Raw genomic sequence first — 13343 nt, forward strand, 5'->3', positions numbered from 1 at the left:
AGGTGTGTTTCCCAAACGTTGTTTTAAAATAATTGAGGTGGTAGACAAAAGGGGAACAACTATTCAGAAAAGATAACCTTGAAATAGGAATGGTTTAGTATGAAAAGAGTTTTCTTTGTCCCTTTAGCTTTCACTTCCCATTAGTTATTACAGGCACTTGTACAGTTGTTTTGAGATTTGCACCCAACTATAAAGACACAGCATTGACTGTTTTGGGAATTTATGACTTGGGAACAGCCACAGGGATCTCCAAAAGCCAGCTCTGCTTTTTTCCAGGCATGAAGCCTTGGATCAGTAATTGCCTTTTCTAAGCCTCAATGTCCCCATCTATAAAATGTTAGTAATACTCTCACCCACCTTGATAGCGAAAGGGATCATGTTTTTGAAGTGTTTAGCACTTAGGGAACAGTAGATAAATGCAGGATCATTAGCTTTGGGGTTTTAATAAATAATTTATTTTTTTTTAATATTTTTCATTAAAAACTTTTTTATTATTATTTTTGATTTTTCAATTATAGTTGACATTCACCATTATTTTATGTTAGTTTCAGGTGTACAGGGTAGTGGTTAGATGATTGTATCATTTTTTTCTTTTGTGAACAGAATAATAACATAGTTATTATAACACCAGTATTATTGAGTGAGAGTCAAACCTACCAATTAATTTTGCCAAGGATACCCAGGAAAAGAAAACCATGGGAAAAAAAGCCCCACCTGGGTCAGCTGTGTGTCTTACTTAAACAACGCTGGCAATGAAACCCATTCCAGCCAGCTAGGCCTTGAGGTACCATCAAGAAATGTCAAGAAAAAGCCAAGTCCCAGACTGAGTGTGGTAGGCAGTGCTACTCTAGGAATGGGTTCTTGAGCGGCTTCGCTGCAATTTCTCTGAGAAATTCTTCATAAGGAGGCAGGTTGCGCTTCCAGGATGCCCAAAAGAGCATTGTCCTGTGACAGAACTTCAATATCTCAATTCAGCACCCCGTCCAGTGGGGAGAGAACCATTTGGTGATAATGAAAACCAGACCTTCGCTTCTCTCTGACTCTGAGGGCTTCATAAAGATCAGTCTCTCTGTGCCAAGTTCCCCAACAACATAATCCCCCAATATAGGCGATTCTTCTCAGCTAAGTGGCTCTTGGTTTGTTCATCGGATTTATTTCTCTCCTTCCTACCTCCCTCCTCAGTAACTCTCTCCCTCCCACATTTTTCTCTTCCCTTGGTCAATTTCTGACTCATCTGCCTGCATCTTCCGTGACACTGCCTCCCCACCCCCACCCCCACATACACTTTTTTTCCCTAATAATATCTTTGAAAGTCTTAATAAAGGCCAGGTCTGCATTTTATTAAGAAAAAAAAAAAAAAAAAAAAAAACTAGACTGAAGATTGAGAAGTAAAGGGCAGGTATAATCTTGTTTAAGAAAATTTGAGGTGCAAAACCTCTGTATTGAAACCATCAGAAGAATGAATCCATTACATCAAAAATGTCTTCCCTTAGTCTTTTTGTAAAGATAATCCCTGAATTTATTGCATCTAAAATGGAATCTGTTTTGTTTTTTTAAGTTCTTGTGCTCTAAGGCACTGAACTGAAAGTTTAGAGTTGCTTTATCCAGTGTGGTTATTAAACTTAAAATTAATTAAAATGAAATAAACTTACAAATTTAGGTCCTCAGTAGCCACATGTCAAGGGCTCCATAACCCCATATGACTAGTGGCTACTGTCTTCGCCAGAACAGATATAGAGCATTTCTATCATTTTGGGTCAATTGGCTAGCACTAGTGTAGGTGAGCATGACAGACTGCCTGTGTTTGTAAATAAAGTTTTACTGGCACACAGCCACACCCACTTGTTCACATATTGTCTGTGGCTAATGTTTGTGCTATAGCAGCAGAATTGCATTGTAGCAACAGAGACCATATGACCTACAAAGCTTTAAATATTTATTATCTGTCCCTTTACAGAAAATATTCATGAACCTCCTGTCTAGAGACTAGAATTCTACCCCTGTTAAAGTATTCTCTATCTGCGGAATCCTGTATGACCCTTGGACCTCAGAGTTTCCATCTGTAAAATGGGGGTGGGGAATGAAAAACACAGGTGTTAAAAAAAGTATCGACCTAGGCATCATAATCCGACTCCCACTAGCTCTGTGACCTTGAGGGAAATCCTTTACCCATTGTTGCATCAGTTTCTTCACTGAGGAAGGGAGCCTGAATATCATCTATACAGGGGAACTTTGAGAGTGAAGGAGAGGATTGTTGCCAATTATGCTGTGACGGTAGGCAGGGCAGCCCCAGTAAATCAGTACATATGCTCACCCTAATGATGATGTCCAAGCTATTAGACGGCACTTGACCACATCAGTCAGAACGGTGGGCAGGAGGTACTGTTCGGTAGGTGGGTATGAAGCCAGGGATCGTACCTGCCCACCGACTCTCACACCTGTAATGCTGTTGTCTTAGGAACCTGCCACCCCAATCCACCGCAAGCCATACCTTGATTGCTCCAGTTGATATCTGGATCTCATGGAGCCTTCTCATGGTGCCATCACGGTCGACAAAGTAGGACGACGCGAGCTGGTGCAGAGCTTCCACACTTTGAGTGGCATTCCCTGACTTCCTGTCGAGGCGACTTTTGTCCATGTACATGGTCAAGGCCTCCTCCCCTGCATGGAAAGGAAAGAAGCTCAGGCAGCCTGTCCAGCTTTGGGGTGGCAGGAATAGCTTCAGGGCCTGGAGGCTGCACATACCCTCAAACCTCCCAATAATTTTGCCCAAATTTCCTTCTGCTTCTGAAAATCAAAAACACAATGAAAGAGAATTAGTCCATAAGTGGCTGTGAGCACCAAGCTCCATTAAGATAAGGATCATGGAAAAACTTAGTCATCAAGTTTACTAATCCACTTCAGTAGTTCTCACCAGCATCATCTTACAGCTCACCTCCTCTTTTTGAGGTTCAGTCTCTTCCATAAATTGATGAATTTGCCATAGATGGTCCCTTCCCATTCCTTTCTCCTCCTCCTATTTCCTCATCATCATCCAGTTCCTCCTTTTCCTCTTCTCATCTCTCCCTTCTCCTCTTCCCTCCTTCCTTTCTCCTTTCCTTTCTCTTTCTCCTTCTGCTACCCTTTCCTAGAAAGACAAATGGATGGATAAATGGATGGATGGATGGATGGCTAAAGAGATAGATAGATAGATAGATAGATAGATAGATAGATAGATAGATAGATAATACATAGATACATAGATAATAGATAACATAAAGAAAGAAGGAAAGAAAGAATGAAAGAAAGAGAGAGAGAGAGAGAGAGAGAGAAAGAGAGAGAGAGAGAGAGAGAAAGAAAGAAAGAAAGAAAGAAAGAAAGAAAGAAAGAAAGAAAGAAAGAAAGAAAGAAAGAAAGAAAGAAAGAAAGAAAGAAAAAGAAGGAAGGAAGGAAGGAAGGAAGGAAGGAAGGAAGGAAGGAAGGAAGGAAGGAAGGAAGGAAGGAAGGAAGGAAGGAAGGAAAGAAAGAAAGAAAGAAAGAAAGAAAGAAAGAAAGAAAGAAAGAAAGAAAGAAAGAAAGAAAGAAAGAAAGAAAGAAAGAAAGATACTTTAGAGGCAGAGATAGCTAGAAAGCAAAAACTGTGCCTGTATATAGAGAGAAAAAAACTAAACTGCCAGCTCTTTGGTCAGGCACTGTCTGTTAGCCACTTCTTTACCCTGTACAAAGCCCAGTGCTTAGCATACAGTAGACAGTAAATACTTAATTCATCCATTTTTCTTCTTAAATACCTACATACACACCAGGTTCTGTGATTTTGAGAGTGCAATGGAGAAGAGGCTACATCTGGGGGCGAGTGGAGATGGCAAAAAAATTAGACATAGGGAGGGGGAGATGAGATAGAGAGAGAGAGAGAGAGAGAGAGAGAGAGAGAGAGAGAGAGATGAATATGTAAACTTCGACATTTTACTCCATGAAATTTTCTTTAGAAAGACATGCATAAATTAATAACCATATAAATTTATGGTTTATTTTATTTTGGATAACAAGATGTTTCACCAGACCTGCAGACAGGAAGCTCCACATATGTCTACTAATAGAATCTGAAAATTGTACATCTGGTTTCTCCCTCCACAAACTGTGAACTTGGGGACATTTCTTAACCTCTCAGTTCCTCAGATTACACATTAACAATCTTAGGAGAAGGATGGCACATATTCCATAGAGTTATTAAGAAGAATAAATTAATCATTACATGTAAAGCCCCAGTGTCAGTGTCTGGTTCATTGTAGCAATCAAAACTTCTTTGGAGAGCAGTGAAAAGCCATCTCTGGAACTAGACTGCCGGGGCTTGAACTAGTGTATGAGCAAGTCACTTACCCATTCCATGCTTCAGTTTCTTCCTGGGTAAAATTGGGAACACTAACTGTACTTGCCTCATACAGTTGTTATAGGATTAAATTAGTTAATCACATACAGTGTCTGAGCCCTCCTGGTACATAGTAAGCACTATGGAAGCGTTAAGCACCATTATCTAATGACTGCAAAGTATCAACTGGGTGAGATTTAGGCTTACATCTAGTCAACCCAATACAGTAGGCTAGAGAACTAACATTACCAATACTTTTTGAGGACCAAAGCCTAATATCTAAAATAACTGAAATGTCTTTAGAATGCTGATGATTTTTTCCAGTTGAAGAGAAAAAACAATTTACTTTCAGAAGGACAGTGGTTATCGCAGGAAGTGGCACAGTCCTGACCCACAGTTTAATTCTTCTGCCGCAGATCCTTCCACGGCTCCTTCTAGAACATAGAGTTCCATTGCCAGAGTTCTCCACATGCAGCCTGCAGTCTGTCTTTTCAACGCCGTCTCTCTCTATGCGTTCCATCCAAACCATTCCTTCTGCCTCCATGATTTATTCTTACCAATTTTCTTCCCAGGCTTTCCTCAGCCTCTTTGTGTTCTGCTTAGAATGCCATTCTGTCCCTGCCCTAAATGTCTGACTGTTTAAATCCTATCCAGCTTTCTGGGCCCAATTCAAATGTCAACTCATCTCACTCCCCCTGCTCTGTCCTTGACCTGGCATGCTCCTAGGCACTCTTCAGAACCTGCTCAGCCATCACCTTCCTGGTGAGCTTTCCCCAACCATACCCCACTGCAAGAGAGATGCCATCACCTTCCCTCTATCATTCCCTAGCTTGTCCATTCAGTTTAGTTGAACAAGCATGTGTGCAGAGCTCAGCACTGTGGGTGCAGAGCTCTTTGGCAGGCAAATGAGTAAGATACTGTCCTCATTCTAGAGTCACGGAGGGATCACATGCATGATGTGCAATAGGGGAGCCAATGGCCAGGTGTGCCCACTGAGCACTTCAGGGGTGGTGTGTGGTGACCTGGGGGAACAAGGACTCCATCGGATTCTTCTCTGCAATGTTTCCAGTGCTTCTTCCAGATCAGATGAAGAGCGGATGTTCAGTGATTGTTTGAAGGATAAATGGATAGATGGATGGATGGACGGATGGGTGGATAGATGATTGAATGGACAGATAGATGGACGGGTGGAAAGGGAAATGATTAAATAAGTAAATATGCTAGAAGTTAGAGGCAAGCAGCAGAGGAAATAAATATTCCAAGAATCAGCTCAGGCTCTCCAAGGGGCCTGTGAAAGAGAAGGTGAAAGAAGCTCAGTTCCCTCTGGACTGAGAACTGGCAGCGGCAAACCTTACATCAGAGGGGTTAATGGACTTCTTGCTGCATTATTAAGACTCGATTTCTTGTATATTAAGAGAATGTTCTGTGTAGAGTTGCTTTCCCATTTGGGCATTCCTGCAAATTGGCTCTTTGCCCCACACAGGTCCTTCCTCAGGCTCTGTCCTCCAGGGGCTTTGCCTGTCTCTCTGTGGTGCGTCTTTCAGAGGGCAACAAAGTGGGACTCAGACACACAGGGATGCGGGATGAGGTGGGAGCTGATCACATTACCTTTTGAGTCAATAGGGGATAGATACTACTTCCAGATAGGGGGTGGGATGTCTGAACTTTAGGCCTCTGGCAAATCCCTCATCCTTTCCTCTGAGCCCCGTGAATTTATTCTCAGCCTTCCTCTTAGCCAAGGGGTGATGTCCCAAAATGCAGGGTGGGGAACAATGAACAGACACACAGACATACACACAAGTACAAATCACGAACCCACATGCATACAAAGATATTCATGCAATATACATACATGTACATACATGTGCAAGGTCACATATACACATACATGTGTACATTGCATCCATATGCATGAGTCCAATGAGTGTGTATGTACTGATATGTGTATCTGTCCATGTACAGATTAACTTATGCTGAAGTAGAAGTAGGCATTTGCACTCATCTGTCTATGCATGCATGCAAGCGTAAGCACACATATCACACAGATACCCAGGCTCCAAGGTGTTTCCTTTGGTTCAAAATATGACCTTACAAGGGACTAAGGGAAATTGGTATTCCAGTCATTTTAGACCCCCAATTTTTCCCATCACCACCCTCCATAAGAAAACCACTCATACCAAGCATTTTAGGAGTTCAATAGATTTCACCAAAAATTCGAGTATCCCCTGGAAATGTCTTAGTTGTCAGCCCTCCCACCGGCTCCACTTCCTCTTTCTCACTGCCTTGCCTTCTTCTTCCTTCTCCCTCGGGAGCCATACAAATGCATTTACTTGTCCCATATGTGACAGTTTACAGATCATCTTTTGTTGTTTGAGTATGCCCTTAGGAACTTACCTGACATCTCAAACAGCTTATCAAAGTACTTCTAAATGAACACAGTGTTCTCCTTAGGAAAAAGTAGTGAATAAAATTTCCTGCACCTCCTTATACTTAGATGGGAAAACTGATATCCAGACAGAAAAAGTGACTTTCTCAATGTCTCCCATTCATCTAGTGAGTGGTAGGAATGGGCTTTCATCCCGAGTCCCCAAGTTCCATAACCCCACTAAATGATAACAATAATAATATTAAGAATGACAACACTAGCAATGATTTGTTAGGTGCCAAACACTATTCTAAGCTCCTTAAATGCACATTTCATTTAATCTTCACTATATAAGTTAAGGAAGAACTATAGTTATTTCTATTTATACAAGAGGAACCTTAGAGGATTGCCAAGGTGACGCTAACCTGGTGATGAGCAGAAGTCAGGATTGGAACCAGGCCATCAAACTCTACAGGCTGCCCTTTCATTCACTACAACCCACCACCTCCTTTCTTTCCCATTGCACAAAAATGACCTTAAGAAATATTTTTCCATGAAAGAATGAATGAAACGATGATGTAAGAAGGACATCGCACGGTGCCTGGCACATTATGTTCAATCAACAGTAAATATTCCCCCTCCCCCCCACACACACTGAGGAAACCTTTAGGACCTGCTGTCTTACATCAGAATCTAATTCAAAGCTGTGTATATCGTAAAACGCCGTGCTGTAAAAACAGGACAGGAACAAGGCTCTGTGATTCACCACCCCGCCTTTTGGAGAAATTATTAAAAATATATTTCACTGCAAAAGAAAGGTCATTGTTATTTGGGTTTCCCAGAGACTTGGACAGAACACAGCTTCTAATGGAAGAACTGAATTGGGCACAATTTTTTTTTTTTTTCAGGTGAAATGGGAAGTAGGAGAAATTCAAAGAAAAGGGGACAGGTTAATGCAACACTCATTGTAGGCATGGTTTCATTTTTACTTTACAATAGAATGATTTAACTCCATGATTTAACATTCAAAGTCCTACTTAACCTAATATCTGACTAGCATCAAGCAACAACTACATGTTGCTTGGTTTAGGGAATGCATGAGTGAGTGGGTGAATGAGTCGATTGAACAGATAACTGATGTTGGTCAAAAACCACGCAGACTTTCCCGACAGAAATCCCTAAATGATAAATTTAGGGTGAACTGCTTTTGTTTAAATAAATTGAATGAAAAACACACACATACACAAAACTCAGCTTTGTCACTTACTAGCCATACCTCTCCTGATCCTTCGCTTCCTTATCTATAGAACGGAGATACTTTAACTTACTTTGCAGTTTTTGAGAAATAATGACTGCGATGGGCAAATATTCAAGAAGTAGTGTCTGTCATTGTAAAAATGAACGAATTGCCAAACCAATGTTTCCATCCATGTTCCCCACATCATCAAATTCCTAATCTGATCTTCCTCAAAATGCATACTGTGTGTTCAGCTTTGTATCTTCCTTCCATCTATCCAACTCCTGTCAAGCTAGCCTGCGACTCCCTCCATGAAATGTGTACGAATCTCTCCAGCTTGTGGTACTCATCCCTCCTCTGCAGGAGAAGATCAACTGTTATAATTATACCTCAGTCCACCCACCTTGCCTCCGTCAATACACCCATCTTGTTGACAGCTGCCATGGGTCACATCCAAATGCAACTTAGCAGCTCTCTGAGCAGCTGGCCTGGTGCTCCACCACCACAGGGGCTCACATTTCAGTGGATCTGGTCATTGTGGTAGAAAACTGAAGTCCAAAGGATTGTAGTTGATAATGTAAAACGATGCGTGCAGGCAGGACCCATACGCATCTAAATGCACTGGTCTTTACCATTTCCTGTTTTCTTTCCTTTTTGGTTGCTTTCCTCCCTTTTATCCTCCCCTCTTCTCCTTACTTTCTTAAAGATTGGTTGGGCTTGATGGGAAGGATGGGTAAGGCTGAGCAGGGTGGAACACTGAGTCTGCTTTCCAGATAACTTACTCCAAGCCCATGTGAGATACAAATGATACCCTATCTGTAAAATGCCTGCCAACCTCATGTTATCAGGCCCTAGAGCAGACTAAAATGAACCAAAGAAAGACTCTAAACAACATGGGAAGTTTAATTATTCCCCCAGGTGAGCCTACATTCCAAAGGGAACTAATCTAACCATCAGGTTAAGCATTCCCAACGAACTGAGCGAATTCCAAGGTGAAGCCAGGTTTCCACAAAAGTCAGTAAGCTGTCCAGTCAGACTGCCCCAGAGAACAGAATCAACGGTCCACAACTGACCACAAGAACCAAGACAATTTGGCTTATCTGGCAACATACCCTTTGGAATAAAGTATGATGGCAGAGATGTTCATTCAGCTTTGATCCTAGGGCATCCCAGCCTCCACTCCGTCCCAGACCCCGTGACGACCAGGCTCTGGCCCAGTGACTGCTGACCTACCTCCCAAGGTGGCCGAGATGAGGAGGTGGGTGCCGTACTTTTTGATGATGGTCTCGATGAACTGCTGAGTGGTGGGTCTCCTGCCAAGCAGGCGGATGCTTCTTTGAAACTCTGGCATGAGGGGCACTGGGTGACGGACCAGGTCTCTCCTCTCGATGGCTGTGTTCCTCACCTTCCAACGGGCAAACTCCCTGGGCAGGAGAGATGAGCGAGACTCCTCAACTTACCACCTCCAACCCCGAGCCAAAGTCCACCCCACCCACCCCAGCCAGGCATCTCCCCTTTGGGGAGATGGGAGACAATGACTACCATTATTTTTACTATTTGTCAAGTGATACTTATATCTGGAGTCTCAATCTTCTTCAGCCAACAAACATTTATTGAGCACTGCCCTCATCCCCAGGATACTGTGGTAAACTCAACAGACACAGCCGTGCTCTCATGCTATTTACAGAGCATCAGGGATACAAAAACCTTTGTTGTCTAGGCGCTTATCCATCTCTCTCACTACAATGTGAATGGTACCATAGAGATGGACTCTTCTTACATGCATGGTGCATGTTACGTGGTGGGGTCCATCAGGATGCTAGCTGGATGAGTAAATGAATGGATGGATGGGACAAAAGGGAGGGAGGGAGGGACGGAGTCTATGTAACAATGGACAAGACCTGAGGCACAAAGCAATGAGACCTACTATAAGACAATTACAAAATCAATAATAAGCCCAGAGCTAAATTTGATTCAAAATTTTAACACGCATTCATTGAGCAACTACAATTTGGAAGAAATTAAGCTGTGTTCTGAAGAGCATGTGGGGGACTTTCCCATTTCCATTCTTCCCTTCACTAGTGATGGAGGAGACCGACACCCAAGAGCACTGAATTGGGGAGCTCAACTCAGCATCTCGCGCTGCCTCTCACAAACTGTGCTGTGAACTTGGGCAGAGTGTGTCCCTTCTCTGGACCTACGTTTCTTATCTATGAAATCCAAATAACATTATCTATTTCTTATTGCTGGTGCACAGCGTACACGAAACGTACGGTGTGAAAATACCTTTGGAAACTGCCAGGCACCAATCCAGTGTGAAAAATAGTTTTATAATTTTGTTTCCTCTCAAATTCCCAGACATGTGCATCATTAAAGGTTCATGGACGATGCGCAAGGAGCACGCACACAGTATACCAGTAGAAATGTAAAGGGCCTTGGTTCAGGTTCCTTTGCTTAAAATGACCTCCATTCCGACCAAAGACGAAGCTCCCCCAGCACTACCGGCCCCCTGACCCGCCTGAATTACAAGCTCCCGGTCCCTTGAGAAAAACAGACCAGCCACGAGGACTGCAAGGTCAGCCTAGATAAATGATGGGAACCAGAGTTTAATGAAAAGGTCTCTCTCTCCTGCCACAAGATAGGGGAGACAAATGAAGGAAGGGGCCTGGAGCAGGATGCAGAATCACACCAGAATATGCCCCGGTCATTCAGTGGTGGAGTCTGACCCCTGATGCAGAGGACAGTCGGTCTGAAAAAAACTTTCAAACTAAAATACATTCCCAAGTCTCAGAGCTGATGGTCTGTACCTGCTAAAGGAATCTCTGTCCATCATTCAGAACACAGTTCACATTCTAAATCAAGTGAGCTCAGTACCTTACATACCACAGGTACTTAAATAGTCAATCTGCTGCACTCAATGAATTCTTGCAGGACACCCATCAAGTATGATGTCCACGTCACAGCCCACATCCTGAAGAAGCCCACAGTCTGGCAGGGAAGAGAAGACGTTTCTCGTGTATCCAAACTTAAGGATTTGGATGCAGAAGAAGGAACACAGACTTCTCAGGTCTCTAAGGGATACTTCAGAGAGATGTCATATCTGAACTATAGTTTTGAAGCTTGTGTGGGATTTAGATAAACAGCAATGCTGTTTCACACACACACACACACACAACCACCCACATGGCGTAAAGGGGAGGAGCAGACTGAGTGAGAGGGGGATATATAATACATTATGGGAATAGCTGAGCAGGACAGGAGGAGTATGTGAAGAAGGGGGTGTGAAAGGAGACAAGATGGAGCAAGTGGAGTCACCAGACATGGGGAGAGGGTGGGGGATGTGAGAGGCAGCTGAAGAGAATTTTATAGCTCTGGTAAGTGGTCTGTGACATGACCGCCAATGACCCCAGACCCCTGGTGTTCACATTCCTATTGAGTGTGGGAGGAAATGGATCCAGCAACTTGCTTCTAATGAATAAAATATGAAAGGGATGGAATGTTACTTTCGTGATTGGGTTATGGAATATGGCAACTCTCTGTCTCTCTGTCTCTCTGTCTCTCTCACTCTGTGTCTCTGTCTCTGTCTCTGTCTCTGTCTCTCTCTCTCTGTGTCTCTCTCTCTGTCTCTCTCTCCCTCTCTCTTACTTCCATTGTGAGAAGCTCTGAGGAGAGACCCTCAGGGAGAGGAAGTGAGAGAAGCCTCAGGCCAGTAGCTTCTGAGGAACCGAGCTCTCACAAGGAGATGAAATCCTAACCGTAACCCATGCGTGAGCTGGAAGCAGGTCCTTCCCACTGGGGCTCTGCATGACTACAGCACACCCAGAGCAGGGGCACGCAGCTAAGCCACGCCCAGACCCCAGACCCACAGAAACTGTGAGATGATAAATACTGTGGTATTAAACCACTGAGGTGTGGAGTAATTTATTACTCAGCATTAGATGAGCAATAAAAGGCAAGGAGAACCATCAGCTATTTCTGAGGAAAAGAGTCTTTCCTCATCAGCTTATCCCTGAAACTTATAAAATTATATATACATTAGTTATGGAATTATATGTATGCATAGAAGCATACATATATTTCCATAGACATATACCATTTAATAGATGAATAATTTTACACATTATATTAAATATTATATAACCATATCACCGATATATCAGTTTTATGTACAACTTACAACCTTGGGTTACTATTTTTTGTAAGTGAATATGCCTACATTCCTCAAAACTAACAAGTACTTACACTCAGAGAGGTTAAGTAACATGTTGAAAGTCACACAGCTAGTTAGTGGTAGAGCTAAAAGTAGAAAACGGGTATCCTGATTCTTAAATCACTCTTTTAATGTAGATATTGGTAGAATATAAAAACCATAATATAACCAGTGCTGATACAAAGGAGTAATGCGATCCCCCCGCACCAAATTATAAGCCCATGACTCAACGCCTTTTCTTTCATTTTTCTTTTTTTTTCTAACAGCTTCCTGATGCTCACACTATATACACAGGGCCGGCCATCTGTGCTGCTTCCTTGAAAAAACTAGGGAGGAAGCTGACACTGGGCTTCCAGTACGTCCTTCACAGGGTAGATGTAAAGCAGTGAGAGGCTGCTGGTGGCCTGCTGAGCACGTGCCAGGCTCTTGGGATGGGCTCAGTCACTGGGGCGTGTTATATAGGCAGTGTCTCTGTGCCAGGCACTGCCTGTTCAATATCACGGAGTTCCTGACCCAAAGGGATTGCTCCATCTTACTGGAAAAAAAGGTGGATGTTTAGGAAAGCTATTAAACTATGGTGTACTGTTTGCAATGGTCGTTTTATCACAGAGGGATCAGCTAAGGGGAGATCAGACATAGTCTGGAGGAGGGGCTGTGGTGGGAGTCGATGTGTCAAAGAATTCTCCTGTACAAGGATTTGGACAAAGATAGCAAAAGAATGTTTCAGGAAGAATAAGCTTCATGTGCAAAAATGGAGGGGAATGAGGAAGGATAAGATAGTTGGAGAGTGAAGCATGCACGCGCGCGCGCGCACGCGCGTGTGTGTGTGTGTGTGTGTGTGTGTGTGTGTGTGAGCATGCATGGATATACAAACGATAAGAGGTAATGACAGAGAGGTTGGCAGGGACCACGTGATGAAGGGCCTTGTATGCCAAACTTTGTTATTAGATCTCAGTCTATGAACTCCGTTCTGATTGGCCAACAAGCCAGACTAAAAACTTGCAAAGAATGAGTTAATGTGACTCTGTGACCTTCATAGGGATGTTAGAGCAAAGATCGGACTGGTCACAGGAGTCTACAATTTTATATTCTTTAAGAAGATATACTTAAAAGTACAGGGCTTTACTGTACCTAGATCTGTTCAGAAGTAGATTTAGACAACATTACAGCTGAAATGATTGATTTA

At 42.9% G+C, this 13343-nt stretch overlaps 1 protein-coding gene across 1 annotated transcript in view; it reads right to left on the reverse strand.

The window, feature by feature from the left end:
* BRINP1 (BMP/retinoic acid inducible neural specific 1) overlaps positions 1-13343 on the reverse strand; it is a 170015-nt gene that overhangs the window by 53959 nt on the left and 102713 nt on the right. The window contains exons 3-4 of the mRNA XM_081065271.1: positions 9181-9371; positions 2492-2661 (exon numbers count right to left, since the gene is read on the reverse strand). Of these exons, the coding sequence (XP_080921397.1) occupies positions 2492-2661; positions 9181-9371 (361 nt within the window). The remainder of the gene's footprint in view (positions 1-2491; positions 2662-9180; positions 9372-13343) is intronic.

The sequence above is a fragment of the Rhinolophus hipposideros genome, assembly GCF_964194185.1.
Source record: "Rhinolophus hipposideros genome assembly, chromosome: 11".
NCBI classification, from domain to species: domain Eukaryota; kingdom Metazoa; phylum Chordata; class Mammalia; order Chiroptera; family Rhinolophidae; genus Rhinolophus; species Rhinolophus hipposideros.